We start from the raw sequence: 19,143 nt of genomic DNA on the forward strand, positions 1-19,143 counted from the left end.
GGTCATTTGTTTGAATAATTTTTTTCCAAGATTCTTAGAGAGAAGAGTATATTTAATGGCATATTAGCAATAATTAAAAGCGATCTATATATATATATATATATATCAGATTTGATAATAACAGAAAAAATAAGTATGAGATGGATCGATTGAATGATTCTACATTGCTGACATGAAATACAATCGTCATTTGTTTATTTATACTTACTACAAGATTCATTAGCTAACAAATAACAATAACAATGACCTCCAAAATACATGAGTCAACACTTATTAATTAGTTGAAAATGTTTGTTGAATGAATTGACATGAAGTAAAAATAATCTTTCTTTTCGAAATAACTAAAAAATTTATTTAGCTTGTAATAAAAAAATTTTTTTTTTTTAAACTGCATGTAAGTTTTAAGCTTGGACTTTAGATTGATGTTGAACAAAAATTACAGGAGTTAGTCAAAACTTAGTATAAATATAATCGAAGGAGTAATGTAATCAAATAATAAAGATAAGCAATACATGTTTTACTGTATAGAAACACTACAGCAGAAGATACAATGGCATTCAAGTTCAAATTTGGGCTTAAAACAATAGGATATTAAATGAATATTTTATATAGTACAGTCATTGACCTTCAGATAAATTTTATCAATCAAAAATGGTAAATTGATGAAATGTCAGAACACAGAAAATTCAACGTAAGAAAATTTGATGGCCCTAAAAAGGGCCGTTGGTTTAAACGAAATGGTGTTTAACCACCAAATCCGTAGAGTGTACGTCCTTGACGCTTGAGTGCGTAGACTACATCCATAGCCGTGACAGTCTTACGTTTAGCGTGCTCAGTATAAGTAACTGCATCGCGGATCACGTTTTCAAGAAAGACTTTCAAGACTCCACGAGTTTCTTCGTAGATCAATCCAGAAATACGTTTCACACCACCTCGACGAGCAAGACGACGGATGGCGGGTTTCGTGATTCCTTGGATGTTATCACGAAGCACTTTACGATGCCGCTTGGCGCCTCCTTTTCCAAGTCCTTTTCCTCCCTTACCACGACCAGTCATGATGATTCAGTTGAATATGATAGCAACAGAAACTTCAAATCGAGATAGATGACGAAACTCAATTTCGGAGGGTTTATATAGCATTCACGACATTATCCCTACTACATTCGAACCACCAATCGCTTTCCAACAAAGTCGATCGCCCCTCTCTACTACACCAGCCAATCACGTGGTAGTGTGTTTGAGAAAGTATATAAACGACCGGCCAGACCCTCGTCAGTTATATTTCTGTTGACGTCGCTAACCTAACCACGTTAAAAGAATCCTACAAGCATGGCTCGTACCAAGCAGACTGCTCGCAAATCGACTGGAGGTAAAGCTCCTCGAAAACAACTCGCTACCAAGGCAGCTCGTAAGAGTGCGCCTGCAACTGGAGGTGTTAAGAAGCCTCATCGTTACCGACCTGGAACTGTTGCTCTACGAGAAATTCGTCGCTACCAGAAAAGTACTGAGTTACTCATCCGTAAATTGCCATTCCAACGGCTTGTTCGTGAAATCGCTCAGGACTTCAAGACTGACTTGAGATTCCAGAGCTCAGCTGTGATGGCTCTTCAAGAAGCCAGCGAAGCATATCTCGTTGGTCTTTTTGAAGATACCAACTTGTGCGCCATCCACGCTAAACGAGTAACCATCATGCCCAAGGACATTCAACTTGCTCGTCGTATTCGAGGAGAGCGAGCTTAAACTGCTTCATAGACCAACGGCCCTTTTCAGGGCCATCAAATTATCTTACTAGTATCTCTCAAATTCCAAAACTTTTAGCTATTAGAAGTTGAAATAATTATCAAAATATTCGACTTTACTAACAAATTAATCAATAAATAATTAGATGTCCTTTTGATATCTATCAACTCTTGATATATTTTAATATGAAAAATTTTCTTTTAACTTCTATTTAAATTTAGATAATGTCATTGAAGTATAAAGTAACTACAAAAATCACGTACATTTCAACAAGTACTTGTCTTTATTAAGATTCACTTAAAATTTTTCTAATATCTTATACAAAAAATTCAAACCTTCAATACAAGTCATACAAACTCAAATCTCATAACTATAGAGCAAGTAAAAAAGACCGAGTCAGCTAATACAAATACATTTCTAATTAACTTCCCATTGAGACGTTAAAAATCACTTTATCCAATACAGTTCTGATCCCTTAAAATTTTTCAATCTTTTAAAAAATGAATGAAAATAATACAAATTTTGATTGCACACTTTTCAAAGATCGAAATTTCTGAGAAATTTATTGAGTAAATATTACCATGTCATTAACATATCGAATACTTTATCGTAAAATTCAATTAATTTGACAACTGAATCGAACATTTTTTTCCTGATCTCATGAAAGACACGTACAATAAAAATTATATAAATAGATTTATGTAACAACAAAAGCACACAATACCACAAAAAATATTTACATAGCATCTATATGTTAGTATGTATGTATATTTGAGATTCTCCCACAATTTGACACAATCAATCTCGTTTTATACATGATCGCCATTTGATTTTATGTTTCTTCAAGCATGATGACGGCGACGTCCATGATTCGGAATTTCAAATTCGTAGTCACCAAATTGATCTTGAAAAGATGTCTCTTCCGGCATATCGACATAGTCGAAATCAGCTTCTATATGATTCCTTTTATCTCGAACCAGTTGATTTCCAATTTCTTCCTTCTCTAACATGTCTATCCATTCGTCCCCTAAGGGTTCAAGGCCAAACGATGAGACCATTTGTAAACAAACCAGAAGCACACACAGTTTGACGAATAGATTACCTGAGAACAACACCAAATATATAAATAATAGCTACGGTTTACATTAGAAAGATCGTAGATAGATGATTACTGATATTCAATTAATTTTAAATACAATAATATAGAGAAAAAACGTGATTTCAAGCTTTTCAGTTCGTTGTACCTCGAATTTTATAATTGGGAAAGAATTTTTAATTCAAATTTAAATAATTATAAAAAAAAATTTTTTAAAATATTTTAGTAAATAATATATTTAATTACCAGCCATAGTTTTATGAGAATTGTTATTCACGAACTGTACAAGGTATTCGTATTCAAATAAGGAAATAGTAACACTGAATCTATAACAACGGAAGACGGTATTTATATAGCTATGTTTCGACACAAGAGGAAAAATAGTGATAAAACTTGTTGATATATCATGGACGATAAAAAATCATTCAATTATGCCCTAACAGAAAAATTGTTATAATATGGAAAAATCAATGATATTAACATACACGTCATTGTAGGCTTGAATGTATGTTTTGACCTCGACAACATTTTTTATAGACCATGAAGATAAAATGAAATAATGTAAAACTTGACGTAAAAGATGAATTTGACATTACATCTTCCATTTCATCATCATCATATCGAAGGGATGTTTATATGTTCTTTTACATAATGTTAATAAATTATGCAAATGACTTTTGAAATTCTGATACAGTTATTTAACGCCTGTCTGGTTTAAATTAGAATTATTGATTAGATTTGATCAAATTTATTCATAATTCCATCTTTATGATATTAATGTTTGATTTATTATTATTTATTTATCATTCGAATATGGATTTCTAAAAATATTTTTCATTTTCACTTTTATAAAACGAATAAAATAAACCATCAAAACTAACTAAAGTCAAAAATTTATCGTTTTCTTATCAAATGAAAATTTGATATGAAAAGTTTTATGTCGAAATAATGCCTTAATTGTTTTTTTAATATATCTAAATAATCGATCTTTTTAGTATTCATGAAATATAAAAATAACCGTCGGTTAAGAATAAGAATTTACTTTGAATATCACACTTAAAATAGAAGTGATATTAATATGATTTTAATTGAATCAACAACTGTAGATAAATTTACTTAAAACATAAGAGAAATCAGTTATCTATTTTTGGGTACTTGTTCTATTAAATATATCTTTTTAATATGAAAATAAAAAATTATGAATCTAATACTTTCAAGTAAAAAGTGGTCTATGAGAAGTTCTTTTAAATTATAAACAGATGATGCATTCACTCCAAAAAGTTGATTTAGATGATGTACTTTTAAAATGAAATTAAATCTTCTTTTATAGAATTAAGTAACAACAGAGTATTAAACTATTACAATTGAACGAGCTCTAAATATATGGAGTAAGAAAACATATTAACTATTTAAGTATATCATTGTTACATGAAGGATAAATTAAAGGATGTGTATTGCTAGAAACTTTAAAGTTTCAACGTTTTGAATAAATTGTTTGGCCCTGAAAAGGGCCGGTTTATTGTTGATTAAACAGATGTGTTGAATAGATTTATTTCTTAGCAGCAACTTTTTTAGCTGGTTTAGCTGCTTTGGGAGTAGTGACTTTCTTGGGTTTGGGAGCCTTGGGTTTTGCAGTTGGTGGTGCTTTGGTAGCTTTTTTAGCCTTTGGAGATGATGTGGTTTTGGCTTTAGCTTCCTTAGTAACAGCTTTAACTGATTTCTTTTCTGCTGCTGCCTTGGTTGCCTTCTTAGGAGCTGCTTTCTTGGGTGCTGGTTTTCCATCTTCAGTTTTCTTGGCGGCAGGTTTCTTTGCTGCAACAGGTTTCTTAGCAGCTGGAGTCTTCTTCACAGTAGCAGCTTTAGGTTTGGGTTTTGCGGCAGTAGCTTTGACTGATGGAAGCTTGAATGATCCATTGGCGCCTTTACCTTTCACTTGAATCAATGAACCGTCGGTAACAGCGGATTTCAGGAACTTCTTGATGAATGGAGAATGTTTCTCGGCATCCAACTTGTATGTAGCAGCGATGTACTTCTTGATGGCCTGGAGGGATGATCCATTACGTTCAGCCAAAGTTTTGATAGCTGCTTTCACCATTGATGAAGTACTTGGATGAGTCTTCGCTTTAGGATTAGGATTCTTCGCCTTCGGTGCTGCAACTTTCTTCGGTGAAGCTGCTTTAGCAGGAGACTTCTCTTCAGTTGCTGGAGTAGCAACAACGGTGGTTGTCTTTTCAGTCATCTTCGTCGATAAATATCAAACAATGTCGCTCGGAGTATTCTACTGAGTATCACTCTGGTAAAAAAGTTGGTAGGGTTATAGACGGCGTTGAGGTGATGATTGCGCACGGACCATGAAGAGCGTCTATGCTCACTTTCGACACCAGCGCTCCGACACTTTCCAACATCTAGTATTAGTTTTTAATGAATTATTTGTCGATTGCAAATAAACATTTACCGTAATTTTATAAATAATTATAGAAATAACTACATAAAAGTATGTTAATTGAATAAATACTCGCATGTCCGACGCTACTCACATAATTATAAGGTTTTTTTCCAATTAATTGTGAGAGCAATTTATGACTGATTGATGTTTCTCAACAAACTATTATTATTAACTATTATTCTATGGAAAAATTTGCATAAAAAAATGAATGTAAAATGATGGAAAAGTCATATCTTTAATATAATCAATTACAATTTGTATAATATCCATAATTAGGGACATAAATTAATATTTTAATTGACACCGACACACAGTACTTTGGTATCAGACATTTTTCTGCGTAAAAAATAATCATCATTGATAATATTGCCTTATAATTTATTTCCCTAAATTTTCTCAATTCAATGCAACAAAAACACCACAACAATCTTATTTTTCATTCATATCGAGATAATTACCTTTACTGATCATACATGTATCGATGTTTCCGTTGACATTAATGCCATGATTTGTTAATAATCTCACATCTCATAGCTCCCAATAATAAATGGAAAACAAAGAATAATATTAATTATAAAAATGTTGTACATCAATTTTCAACGCTTTTAAGTAATGAAAATAAATATTAAACAGAGTTGTTAAGTTGGTACTAAATTTGTATCGCGCGACACCTATGTAAGAGGATGAGATAGTGGAGTGAGTGAATTCAGGGAAGCACTATGTATTCTATAAACTATTTATGATTTGTAATTAAATCGCGATGCAAATTTAAGGAGGCGTGTTAAGTTGGTACTAAATTTGTATCGCGCGACACCTATGTAAGAGGATGAGATAGTGGAGTGAGGCAGTTGGAGCATAGCTGTTGCCGAGTAGATATGTAAAATCATTTTATGTTTAATAAAGTTTACGTTTTGTATTATTTAAAAAACAGTAATTATTATTTAATGAGAAATCATGAATAAATTAACAAGAGTTATTCACAAATTAAAATGAAACTTGTTTTGATGTTTTTTAATGTGCATTTAATGATAAATTACTACTATTCGCGATGCATCCATATTAATTTTTCTCTTCGTGTGTAATGTTAAAAATAAAAAGGGGATTTTTAAAAATTTCAGGAACCGAGGAAAAATCCATATTTTCTTTTCTACGACACTCGTTCAGAAAATATGTTGAAAAATTTACCTACAAAGATTTTCTCATTGGGTGCTAATTTTTCCGGAACAGGTAGTGGGAGTAGAACGAGGGATGCGGGAGGTATAAATAGGACCAAGGATTTTGCAAGGGTCATACGTCCTTTGACACTTGCCGGTGATATACTTGTCTCGATCCTGAATTTTTCGAACGAGATGGCGAACTACAGAAACATTAGAGATCTCTCCACGAGCATACTTGAAATGGAGATCGAAGAGTTCTATTGGAAACATAAACCGTTGATGACATCAACACCAGAGCGAGAGTGTTTATCAACTTCCAACACTGACGTGACCATAAGCAGGACGTTATTCCCGAAGGATGAAAGGAAAAGAAACCTGAGATTGTCGTCGAGAATCAACCTTAAATGGTCATTAAAGTGGTTCCTGCGGCAATTTGTAAAGTCGTTATTGAATATGGTTCTGCAATTCAGCAGATAGTAATTATTAAAAAGATTTATGAGATTCAAACCAATGGCCCTTTTCAGGGCCGACAAATTATTCTAACGTAAGTTCTCCAAGAACAATACATTATCATCTAACCTAAAACCTAGTTTCAATTTTTTTATCTATGGTGAAAATTCAGTTCATTATTTAATATTTTTTTTTTGTTATTTATTTTTGAAAAAAGCAATTATTTTCTATTTAAATGATGAACTTAGTAATTTTCCAATAAACATCCTTGATCTTCCATGCTTGCAAAATTTAATAATGTCTATTTTTTAATGAATTGAAAAAATTTTTTTAAATAATTGCTTTTATTTTTTTTTTTATTTATGATAGTTGATGTTCAAAAATTACTGGGGTAAATTAACTGATTGCATTCCTTATAACAAATGGAATTGTTATAAACGAAATGAGTCTGTTTTTATTCATTTGATATGGTTAGTTACTTTATTTCAGTAAAAGAAAAAATTGTGCGTTAGGAGAATTCGAATGTACCTCATAGATCCTTTTTTTCATTATTTACAACGAATTTCATTGTTATACACGAAAAAAGTATGTTTTCATTTATGGCATACGGTTGGTAACATTTTTTTAGTAAACGAAAAAATTATGCGTTAAAAGTACTCATATATATAGAAAGGGTCCCTATTTTTATTGTTTATAACAATTCAAAACCTATTATTGAAATATTACTATGATCAATAATCACTTGTTAGTAACAATGTTCAATTGTTATGAACACAATTCCATATTATTGACAATTATTATTGACTATTATAGCGTCTTTAATGCTGTTTTCTTAATCCTAACACGAGTTTAAAATTCTTTCATTGCTGATATTGTTTTTTAAATTTTTTTTTTTTAGATGAAATATTGTCATCATATATCCATACAAGTATTCCAATCATTTAATATTCATATTTCTGCAATGATCTTGAAATTTTGTCTAAAAAATGGTATAATTTATAAATTGCAAAATTCAAGTAATTTCCTTTTTCTCCAGTTTCTTGATTCTGCCAAAAAAATGGCTTTACCGATTTTCCTGAAAACTTTTTCAGTTCTAAGTTACGTAATTACGCGTCGAATGCAATTGGTCCCACATCGATATCATTTTTTGTTCTCGAGATAATCGAGGCGAAAAATAATTCCGAACGCACATACGTACATACACACACACAGACGTCCACGTAAAAACTATCGTATTCAACTCTGGGGACCTTAAAACGTGGAGATATATCAAAATTAGCGACTTGCAAAATCGGACCCACTACTATAACTTCCCACTGGGAAGTTAAAAATTTAACTATATGTAGAAAAATAATATTAGTATAATGTATCATACATCCATGACCAAATCAACCTTTAATTTTATTACAGTAAGACAATTAGGTAAATACAATATATATAACACCGAAAATAAAATAGGAATGTATGTATGCATCTATGGCTCTATTGGTATTCGTTCAGAACTGTATTGATAAATTTAAGTGAATAAGCTTATTATCTCAATAACTACTAAAAATACTCTATCATCGACCAAGTCTTTAACATTCCACAAATGAAATACAATAATTAGGTGATTTACTATTAACATCGTTGATAAAATTAACAATTTAGTGTTAATATGCTCAATTTATGAAGTAAAATTATTCTCAAATCACAATGAAATCTTTTTTTGATGCTTTTTAATGTGCATTTGATAAGAAATAACTACGATTTGCTGTGCATCCATATTAATTTTTCTCTTCGTGTATAATGTTAAAAGTAAAAAAGGGGGTTTTTAACGATTTCCAACAGACATTTCTATCAAATCTTTAAAAAAAACTAGTTTTTATTTTTTTATCTATGGTGAAAATTCAATTCATTATTTGAAATTCTTTTTTTTGTTATTTTTTTAATTATATTCTGACGAGATTCAGAGTACGGAAAAAATACTCGAAAAAATTTATTCCGTGCGTCATGAATCTCGTCAGAATATAATTAAATAAATAACAAGAAAAAGAATTTAAAATAATGAATTGAATTTTCACCATAGATAAAAAAATTGAAACTAGTTTTTAGGTTAGATGATAATGTATTGTTCTTGGAGAACTCACGTTAGAATAATTTGTCGGTCCTGAAAAGGGCCATTGGTTTAAATGATGCTCATGAATTATTCTTCATGAGCTAAAACTTTTTCCAATTCGTAACTAGTTACGATGGCTAGTATTTGAATCTTGGTAAGTTGTTGTTCAGGCGCAACTTAATACAAAGCCTCCAGAATCTTTTTAGTGATTACTATCTGCTGAATTGCAGGAACATATTCAATAACGACTTTACAAATTGCCGCAGGAACCACTTTAATGACCATTTAAGGTTGATTCTCGACGACAATCTCAGGTTTCTTTTCCTTTCATCCTTCGGGAATAACGTTCTGCTTTTTGTCACGTCAGTGTTGGAAGTTGATAAACACTCTCGCTCTGGTGTTGATGTCATCAACGGTTTATGCCTCCAATAGAACTCTTCGATCTCCATTTCAAGTATGCTCGTTGAGAGATCTCCAATGTTTCTGTAGTTCGCCATCTCGTTCAAAAAATTCAGGATCGAGACAAGTATATCACTGGCAAGTGTCAAAGGACGTATGACCCTTGCTTTATTGATCATTAGTATTACATAAGGTTTTACATTTATTTATTACATAACGAGTTCCTTTTTCTAGTTGAAAATTTACCTACGTGTTCATGTGTTTTTTTTATGGATATTTAGGGGTTTATTGTTTTTATTCATGTTTTTGTGTTGTACAATTTGGGTAAAAAGTTTAGAAAAGCCCATTTGGTATGACCCTTGCAAAATCCTTAGTCCTATTTATACCTCCCGCATCCCTCGTTCTACTCCCACTACCTGTTCCGGAGAAATTAGCACCCAATGAGAAAATCTTTGTAGGTAAATTTTTCAATATATTTTCTGAACGAGTGTCGTAGAAAAGAAAATGTAGATTTTTCCTCGGTTCCAGAAATTTTTAAAAATCCCCTTTTTATTTTTAACATTACACACGAAGAGAAAAATTAATATGGATGCACTGCAAATAGTAGTTATTTCTTATCAAATGCACATTAAAAAGCATCAAAAAAAGATTTCATTGTGATTTGAGAATAATTTTACTTCATAAATTGAGCATATTTACACTAAATTGTTAATTTTATCAACGATGTTAATAGTAAATCACCTAATTATTGTATTTCATTTGTGGAATGTTAAAGACTTGGTCGATGATAGAGTATTTTTAGTAGTTATTGAAATAATAAGCTTATTCACTTGTTAATAAGATAGGTAATTAATTTTTTTAATTAACATTTTCGAGCTTCGGAAATAATTAACAAGACAGTAATGCTCCAATAGTTAATATAATACAATGGTATAAGAATTATTCTTTTATATTATTGAAAATTATTGCTCCTCTAGCCTTCTTTTTTTACATGTATCAGAGTTTTATTAGATAAAATGTTTATTTCAATGACACCTTTTGTTACAATTAGATAACAAATAATTATGGGGTTAAATTTATTAATACAGTTCTGAACGAATACCAATAGATACATACATACATCCCTATTTTATTTTCGGTGTAATATATATCGTATTTACCTAATTGTCTTACTGGAACTAAATTAAAAGTTGATTTGGTCATGGATGTATTATACATTATGCTAATATTATTTTTTCTATATATTGTCAAATTTTTCTCATTTAATATCTTGACTTAAAAGCGTTGAAAATTGGTATACTACATTTTTATAATTAATACCATACTTTGTTTTACATTCATTATTGGGAGCTATAAGATGTCTCGAGTCTAATCGTAGCACTTATTTTTATCCTAAGACAATCCTTTCTCAAGGTTTAAGATAAACAAATCTCAATTACAGTCGGAATACACAACAAATTAGTGTTTTCATAGGGCAAAAATTTCTTGATTTTATTCTAAACTCATCCTTCTTTTATTTTATACTTTTCCTGGTTTTAATCGAATTTTAACAAAAAAATTATTATTTATAATTATTTATTTTATTTCAATTCTAATTGGGCTGTCCATTACCATTAAAATCACAAGTGTTATTAAAAAAAGTATGACTGTAATGGGAGTTATTACAATATTGACCATGTTCATATTTAAGAGAGCAGTTTCATTTAACTCATCATCAGTTTGCAAAAAAGAATTTAAAACAATTTAATTTTTAATCAATATAATTTTTGGAAAAAGAATCCATCATACGAATCGTAACCTTTTCCCAACTATTTCCATAAATACTTCTAGATACTAGCGAATCAATTTGTGGGGTTAAAATCAGATTATTCTGTCTATATCCTAATTTTTACCTACTCTAGAAGGATGACAAAGTAAATTTTTATTTACTCAAAAAATGAAACAGAATAATATTAAGAGAAAATGGATGAGTCTAAGATAGAAAGGATGGGAATCGTATGAGGAGAATAAATTTAGGTGTAATATTTTGACTCGGGATTCATTATAAAAGGACTAACTTTATTCTTTTTTCTCAGATGAAAATGTATTTCACTTTTTAAAAATTCATTATTTGTAATTAATGTCATTATAATCTACGATATGTTACACTGATAGAATGAATAACAAAAAATTAACGCATTTTATTTATTGCAAAATAGAATATCATCCTGCAAAATCATGAAAATTCTAGGCAAAATTTCCTTAGTTTCATACTACCAGCATTTAGTTGAAATGTAAATAGTGTAGGCCCTGCAGGTTATTTTACTACAGATAATTAGTCCACTCGAAATACTTTTTCAATGAAAGTTTTATGCAGGTCTTCCGGGTAACCAGGCGGGGTAACTTAGGCCCGTTCTGAGGTACCCATAAATAATATCACTATTGGGAAAAATAGAAAACATACTGTTCAAGTCGTACAGATAAACATTTTTGCTTCAAGTAAAATATTAATAATTTGTTACGACTGGAAATTTTTTCAAGTAACGACAAATAGAAGTAAACAAAAAATGCTATCCCTTAATATTTTAGAATTTCAACAAACGCAATCGCTGCTAATATTTATAAGTAAAAATAAATGTAGCTGTTACTTTCTAAATTATTGTTTCTCTCTCGTTTAGCATCGACATAAGTTCCTTGAAATATAATATGCAATACATTTTCACTTTCTTAGAATGACTTAAACGAACTCATATTTTTTATTCGACTTTTCAAGAAAAAAGATAGTGCCAGTAAATACGAGCATGTTAAAGTATTAATTTTTCCAGTTTAATTTTGATTTGTAAAAGATTTAGAGGCGTCACGAAATTCTACGCTCTATGTAAATATTATTGATTTATTTACATTTAAAAATTAGAATTAGTGCGTATTAAACGTCTAAGCAAAGCTAATAAAAAATAAACGCTTGTGATTGGTTCGGAGGTACATCAAGTTTAATTGCGCAGTAGTTTCTTTTTGTAACGGTTGTGGCACTGGGGAAGGGAGAATCGAGTTCTGATTGGCTCGGAGGTACACCACGGATTTCATAAGTATGCACCGTTGGTCTTCCATCGGCACAAATTATTCTCTCTCGACAACGAATAATCTTCTGCTACATATCACAAAATGTCTGGTCGTGGTAAAGGAGGAAAAGCAAAGGGAAAGTCCAAAACTCGTTCATCTCGAGCTGGACTTCAATTCCCAGTTGGACGTATCCATCGTATGCTGAGGAAAGGCAACTACGCTGAACGTGTTGGAGCTGGAGCTCCGGTCTATCTTGCTGCCGTTATGGAGTACCTAGCCGCTGAAGTCCTTGAGTTAGCTGGTAATGCTGCTCGTGACAACAAGAAAACTAGGATTATTCCTCGTCATCTTCAATTGGCCATCCGTAACGATGAGGAATTAAATAAACTCCTTTCTGGAGTTACCATTGCTCAAGGTGGAGTGCTGCCGAACATCCAAGCCGTACTTTTACCTAAGAAGACAGAGAAAAGCAGTGCCTAAAACACTTCTACATACACAAAACGGCCCTTTTCAGGGCCAACAAATATTTCTTACGAAGAAAATTTCAAGTACTAGCATAATTATACAACTATTGACCTCTTGGGTTAAAATTCTAGGTATATTACCTTCAATATTAATTTTACTACATTTAACGCTCAGATTTATGGAGTAGATGGATCACGTTTAAGACCCTACCCGCATGATCAATAAACTTATGAACAAAGGTATGATTGAAGGTCCCATGGAGTTGTGACTTTTTCACATGGTAAGAGATTAAAATGAAACAAAGCTTGGAATCCTATCTGTCATGTTTGAATGACTTCTCAGAACCTTGATGGTTGCTAAAGCTATTTAAGAAAATGTACTGAATTTCGTGATGTATTAATATCAAAACCAGCATGTAATTTCCAAGCTCTAACATTATTTTTATTTATCAATTCTTCAGGTGAAGGAACATTTAGATTATAGATGTAAACTACATTTCAAAAACATCAAGTAGTTCCATAACCTTGAACTGTTATACTTAAAAGTGTGCACATTACTCTGCTGCGAAAATGAAAACTTCTGAATTCGTTATTGATAATATGATGACTTACTCATTTACCTGAATATTATCGTAATGTTCTTTTTGGTATAAAATTATGTAGATAATTTTTTTTGTCCATTGAGGTCATTTATTATTTTGTTCTTATTAATTATTTGTCTAGAGTATTTAAATAATTTTATTCTTTGTGAATTTAATTAAGAATTAAGCTACATTGATTGACATTGAGCTACGACTTTTACAATATTTTATAAATAAGAATATTAAATTCTACTCGTATAAAACCGCATATGTATCTTATCAATAAACTTGCTGTGTTCAGGCTTTAGTAGCAAGTTAAAATATTTATGTAACAACCACAATGTAAATTACAATAAAATGTCATACTTTAATTTCTGTTATTAAAATTATTATCATCTGCAGTGAATTGATTTCAAAATTATTTTCATGATGCTTACGGTTTTAAGAAGCTTCTCTACCTATTCAACCGTCATAGAGCCAATATTCTTTTATAAAGTAATTTAATAAACGACTTAACTAACTTTGTTATTAAATAATTAGTATGTGTTGTTGGTAAATACGTTGATTACGTGTTTGCATTGTGTATTATGGAGAATAGGTGGCAGTGATATGTCCGAATAATGTTTTCATGAATAAGGAAGGGGACTCTAATGCCATCTATTGTGACTTCTGTAGATGAACAAAAAAAATGCAATTTCTTAACTATGATGTGATTGTAGTACTTATTAGATGTAATTTCAATGAGATCATTCTAGTATGTACTAGAAAAATGGACATTTTAATACATTAATCGTATTTGTTTAAATAGAAGTATTTTATTAATGATGATGAGTTCATTGCTGTAACAATACTTTGGCTATTAATGGGTTCATGTTAATGTGTAGAAAACAATTTAATGAGCGTATGAAAGTAAAATAACATGTTTGTTGACATTGTATTTACTTGATTATTTGCTGATGGGTATTTATTTCTATAATAAAATCAATAATACTAAATTAATTACTTTAAATTATTTTCATGTACTTGTCTAGAAATGCAGCAAACTATATGGAAAATTTATTCATTAACCCAGATAATCCAGATTTATACATAAGATAATTATTAATCCAGGTTCGATTAAGTTATCTTCATGTTTTATAACATTAAGATAACTTTAGCTTGCATAGTATTATAAAATATTACAAATAAGTAAGAATAAATAGATGAGATTCTAGGTTAGGTTTTTCAAGGTATTAACAACTATTGGTTTCACGTGAAAAAATTTGATGGCCCTGAAAAGGGCCGTTTGTTTTTAAGAGCTGATGTTTAACCACCAAATCCGTAGAGTGTACGTCCTTGACGCTTGAGTGCGTAGACTACATCCATAGCCGTGACAGTCTTACGTTTAGCGTGCTCAGTATAAGTAACTGCATCGCGGATCACGTTTTCAAGAAAGACTTTCAAGACTCCACGAGTTTCTTCGTAGATCAATCCAGAAATACGTTTCACACCACCTCGACGAGCAAGACGACGGATGGCGGGTTTCGTGATTCCTTGGATGTTATCACGAAGCACTTTACGATGCCGCTTGGCGCCTCCTTTTCCAAGTCCTTTTCCTCCCTTACCACGACCAGTCATGATGATTCAGTTGAATATGATAGCAACAGAAACTTCAAATCGAGATAGATGACGAAACTCAATTTCGGAGGGTTTATATAGCATTCACGACATTATCCCTACTACATTCGAACCACCAATCGCTTTCCAACAAAGTCGATCGCCCCTCTCTACTACACTAGCCAATCACGTGGTAGTGTGTTTGAGAAAGTATATAAACGACCGGCCAGACCCTCGTCAGTTATATATCTGTTGACGTCGCTAACCTAACCACGTTAAAAGAATCCTACAAGCATGGCTCGTACCAAGCAGACTGCTCGCAAATCGACTGGAGGTAAAGCTCCTCGAAAACAACTCGCTACCAAGGCAGCTCGTAAGAGTGCGCCTGCAACTGGAGGTGTTAAGAAGCCTCATCGTTACCGACCTGGAACTGTTGCTCTACGAGAAATTCGTCGCTACCAGAAAAGTACTGAGTTACTCATCCGTAAATTGCCATTCCAACGGCTTGTTCGTGAAATCGCTCAGGACTTCAAGACTGACTTGAGATTCCAGAGCTCAGCTGTGATGGCTCTTCAAGAAGCCAGCGAAGCATATCTCGTTGGTCTTTTCGAAGATACCAACTTGTGCGCCATCCACGCTAAACGAGTAACCATCATGCCCAAGGACATTCAACTTGCTCGTCGTATTCGAGGAGAGCGAGCTTAAACTGCTTCATAGACCAACGGCCCTTTTCAGGGCCATCAAATTTTCAAACAAGAAACAATCAGTTTTCAATACATGCCACAATTATTTCTTAATATAATTGACATTCCCATGTCTGTTAATGGATGTACCTAGTCATTAACATGTTTAATAATTATTTACTTTTTATACAATAGTTTTTATAACTGATTAAACTTAGAGTAAATGAATTTTCGTTAAATAACTTTAAATTGCGTCGATTTAAATAATAGTTGCTCAATAAAAGACAATATACTGATTCAGCATGTCTTGCATTACTTAAGAAAAATCGATTACACATAGAATAAGTATGCAAGTATTTCCATTCAATATAAATATCTTTCAAAATGTTTAAAACTTAATCTTAATATTTTTCGAAAATAAATATGTTAGTACTTTGGACACCTATAATAATATAATAAAGGACTTATTTCAAATATAATATTAATTAGACTTTAAAACATGGTAATTTCTAATTTAGATGCACCAAGTAGCCAACAATTGAATGTATTACTTTCCAGTCACCACGCAAGAGAATTTATTGGCCCTGAAAAGGGCCGATGATCAATAATTTCTTCCTAATTGTTAACAGCATCTGTATGTCGTTCTATAGCTTCTGCCACGTCTTTGGCAGTAATACGTCGTTGTTCACGTCCCCCTGTAATTGTAAGCTCTCGCACAACACTGTGAAGGAGGTCCTTTAATTGAGTGCGTAGTTTTTTGACTCGTCGTGCTTCAGATTGTTGATGTATCGCTGTACTTATTAAAGGCAATTCTCTCTTAACATCTTGATACTTCAAATCTGTTTCCATGCAATCAGTTTTATTGTCCTGAGAATTAGTGACAATCTGTTCACTATGAAGGTGGATTTCAGTAACTCTCTTTTCCTTTACTTTAGTTTTTATTAACTCCTTGGTTGTTCCGATACGTTTTATGACTGATTTAGTAGATTTTCGTGTTAATATAGTTTTAGTGATTACCTGACGATTCTTTTCTTCTGACATGATGGTTCGTCTTAACTTGTCAGAATTGAAGAAGAATTGTCATTCTAAATGACTTCTTAGGAGTCGGTCACCTCGGTTATAAACCCTACGACCCTCCTCTCTACTCCTACTACCTGATGTTGCCAAGTTTGCATCCAATCAGGTACATGCAAATAGAACTAATAATGAAATATTCCTCAAATTTTACGATGGGCCACATTTTCAATAAATTTAAATGAAAAATATTTGCTGTATGTACTAATTATAATTTCATATCGTAAAATGATGCTTAAAACACTGTATAATTGATATGATTTATGACTCTTCTTTAAATACATAAGTAAATATGTGAATATATATTAAATAATATTTATTCTAATTGTATATAAACAAATTTTAAATGATTATTAAATGTTTCCTATTTTATTCTCGGTGCAATATGTATAGTATTCATCTGATTGTCTTACTGTAATCAAATTAAAGATTCATTTAGTCATGAATGAATTATACATTATGCTAATTTTTTTTTTCTATATATTGTTAAATTTTTCTTGTTCAATATCATGACTTAAAAGCGTTGAAAATTGATATGCAACATTTTTATGATTAATAATATACTTCGTTTTCCATTTATTATTGGGAGCTATGAGATGTAGGATTATTAACAAATCATGGCATTAATGTCAACGGAAACATCGATACATGTATGATCAGTAAAGGTAATTATCTCGATATGAATGAAAAATAAGATTGTTGTGGTGTTTTTGTTGCATTGAATTGAGAAAATTTAGGGAAATAAATTATAAGGCAATATTATCAATGATGATTATTTTTTACGCAGAAAAATGTCTGATACCAAAGTACTGTGTGTCGGTGTCAATTAAAATATTAATTTATGTCCCTAATTATGGATATTATACAAATTGTAATTGATTATATTAAAGATATGACTTTTCCATCATTTTACATTCATTTTTTTATGCAAATTTTTCCATAGAATAATAGTTAATAATAATAGTTTGTTGAGAAACATCAATCAGTCATAAATTGCTCTCACAATTAATTGGAAAAAAACCTTATAATTATGTGAGTAGCGTCGGACATGCGAGCATTTATTCAATTAACATACTTTTATGTAGTTATTTCTATAATTATTTATAAAATTATGGCAAATGTTTATTTGCAATCGACAAATAATTCATTAAAAACTAATACTAGATGTTGGAAAGTGTCGGAGCGCTGGTGTCGAAAGTGAGCATAGACGCTCTTCATGGTCCGTGCGCAATCATCACCTCAACGCCGTCTATAACCCTACCAACTTTTTTACCAGAGTGATACTCAGTAGAATACTCCGAGCGACATTGTTTGATATTTATCGACGAAGATGACTGAAAAGACAACCACCGTTGTTGCTACTCCAGCAACTGAAGAGAAGTCTCCTGCTAAAGCAGCTTCACCGAAGAAAGTTGCAGCACCGAAGGCGAAGAATCCTAATCCTAAAGCGAAGACTCATCCAAGTACTTCATCAATGGTGAAAGCAGCTATCAAAACTTTGGCTGAACGTAATGGATCATCCCTCCAGGCCATCAAGAAGTACATCGCTGCTACATACAAGTTGGATGCCGAGAAACATTCTCCATTCATCAAGAAGTTCCTGAAATCCGCTGTTACCGACGGTTCATTGATTCAAGTGAAAGGTAAAGGCGCCAATGGATCATTCAAGCTTCCATCAGTCAAAGCTACTGCCGCAAAACCCAAACCTAAAGCTGCTACTGTGAAGAAGACTCCAGCTGCTAAGAAACCTGTTGCAGCAAAGAAACCTGCCGCCAAGAAAACTGAAGATGGAAAACCAGCACCCAAGAAAGCAGCTCCTAAGAAGGCAACCAAGGCAGCAGCAGAAAAGAAATCAGTTAAAGCTGTTACTAAGGAAGCTAAAGCCAAAACCACATCATCTCCAAAGGCTAAAAAAGCTACCAAAGCACCACCAACTGCAAAACCCAAGGCTCCCAAACCCAAGAAAGTCACTACTCCCAAAGCAGCTAAACCAGCTAAAAAAGTTGCTGCTAAGAAATAAATCTATTCAACACATCTGTTTAATCAACAATAAACCGGCCCTTTTCAGGGCCAAACAATTTATTCAAAACGTTGAAACTTTAAAGTTTCTAGCAATACACATTCCTTATTGAATCAAGTTAAATGACAATACGTTGACATCTCCTGTTATATTAACAAAATCGTTCTTTATTTCATAATTTGACATTTTTTTTATTCCGAGATTCGATTGTAATAATGAGATACTCCATTGTTACTCAATTATTGTTATAATAGATTTACAAATTTTCCTACAATTATTTTCTATTATAAATGTCAAAGT

At 31.9% G+C, this 19,143-nt stretch overlaps 7 protein-coding genes across 7 annotated transcripts; 4 read left to right on the top strand and 3 right to left on the bottom strand.

Moving 5' to 3' along the window:
- Positions 1–700: 700 nt before the first annotated feature.
- Positions 701–1,090, bottom strand: LOC118072359 (histone H4). The gene has a single exon (XM_035092147.1). It carries the CDS (start codon positions 1,054–1,056, stop codon positions 745–747), a length of 312 nt encoding a protein of 103 aa, XP_034948038.1. The 5' UTR covers positions 1,057–1,090; the 3' UTR covers positions 701–744.
- On the bottom strand, positions 722–15,121 carry LOC118072360 (histone H4). The gene is made up of 2 exons (XM_035092150.1): positions 14,774–15,121; positions 722–742 (listed from the first exon to the last, which is right to left on the bottom strand). Exon 1 carries the CDS (start codon positions 15,085–15,087, stop codon positions 14,776–14,778), a length of 312 nt encoding a protein of 103 aa, XP_034948041.1. The 5' UTR covers positions 15,088–15,121; the 3' UTR covers positions 722–742; positions 14,774–14,775.
- Positions 1,293–1,776, top strand: LOC118072357 (histone H3). Its single transcript, XM_035092145.1, has one exon. It carries the CDS (start codon positions 1,330–1,332, stop codon positions 1,738–1,740), a length of 411 nt encoding a protein of 136 aa, XP_034948036.1. The 5' UTR covers positions 1,293–1,329; the 3' UTR covers positions 1,741–1,776.
- On the bottom strand, positions 4,331–5,163 carry LOC118072355 (late histone H1-like). Its single transcript, XM_035092143.1, has one exon. The coding sequence runs from the start codon at positions 5,073–5,075 to the stop codon at positions 4,386–4,388; it is 690 nt and encodes a 229-aa protein (XP_034948034.1). The 5' UTR covers positions 5,076–5,163; the 3' UTR covers positions 4,331–4,385.
- LOC118072358 (histone H2A) lies at positions 12,469–12,949 on the top strand. Its single transcript, XM_035092146.1, has one exon. It carries the CDS (start codon positions 12,528–12,530, stop codon positions 12,903–12,905), a length of 378 nt encoding a protein of 125 aa, XP_034948037.1. The 5' UTR covers positions 12,469–12,527; the 3' UTR covers positions 12,906–12,949.
- A 202-nt stretch (positions 15,122–15,323) lies between the features above and the next one.
- Positions 15,324–15,807, top strand: LOC118072356 (histone H3). The gene has a single exon (XM_035092144.1). It carries the CDS (start codon positions 15,361–15,363, stop codon positions 15,769–15,771), a length of 411 nt encoding a protein of 136 aa, XP_034948035.1. The 5' UTR covers positions 15,324–15,360; the 3' UTR covers positions 15,772–15,807.
- Positions 15,808–18,065: 2,258 nt separating this feature from the next.
- LOC118072362 (late histone H1-like) lies at positions 18,066–18,898 on the top strand. The gene has a single exon (XM_035092159.1). It carries the CDS (start codon positions 18,154–18,156, stop codon positions 18,841–18,843), a length of 690 nt encoding a protein of 229 aa, XP_034948050.1. The 5' UTR covers positions 18,066–18,153; the 3' UTR covers positions 18,844–18,898.
- Positions 18,899–19,143: the final 245 nt, after the last annotated feature.

This window comes from Chelonus insularis, unplaced genomic scaffold (assembly GCF_013357705.1).
Source record: "Chelonus insularis isolate UGA/USDA-ARS -01 unplaced genomic scaffold, ASM1335770v1 contig_93_pilon, whole genome shotgun sequence".
Taxonomy (NCBI): domain Eukaryota; kingdom Metazoa; phylum Arthropoda; class Insecta; order Hymenoptera; family Braconidae; genus Chelonus; species Chelonus insularis.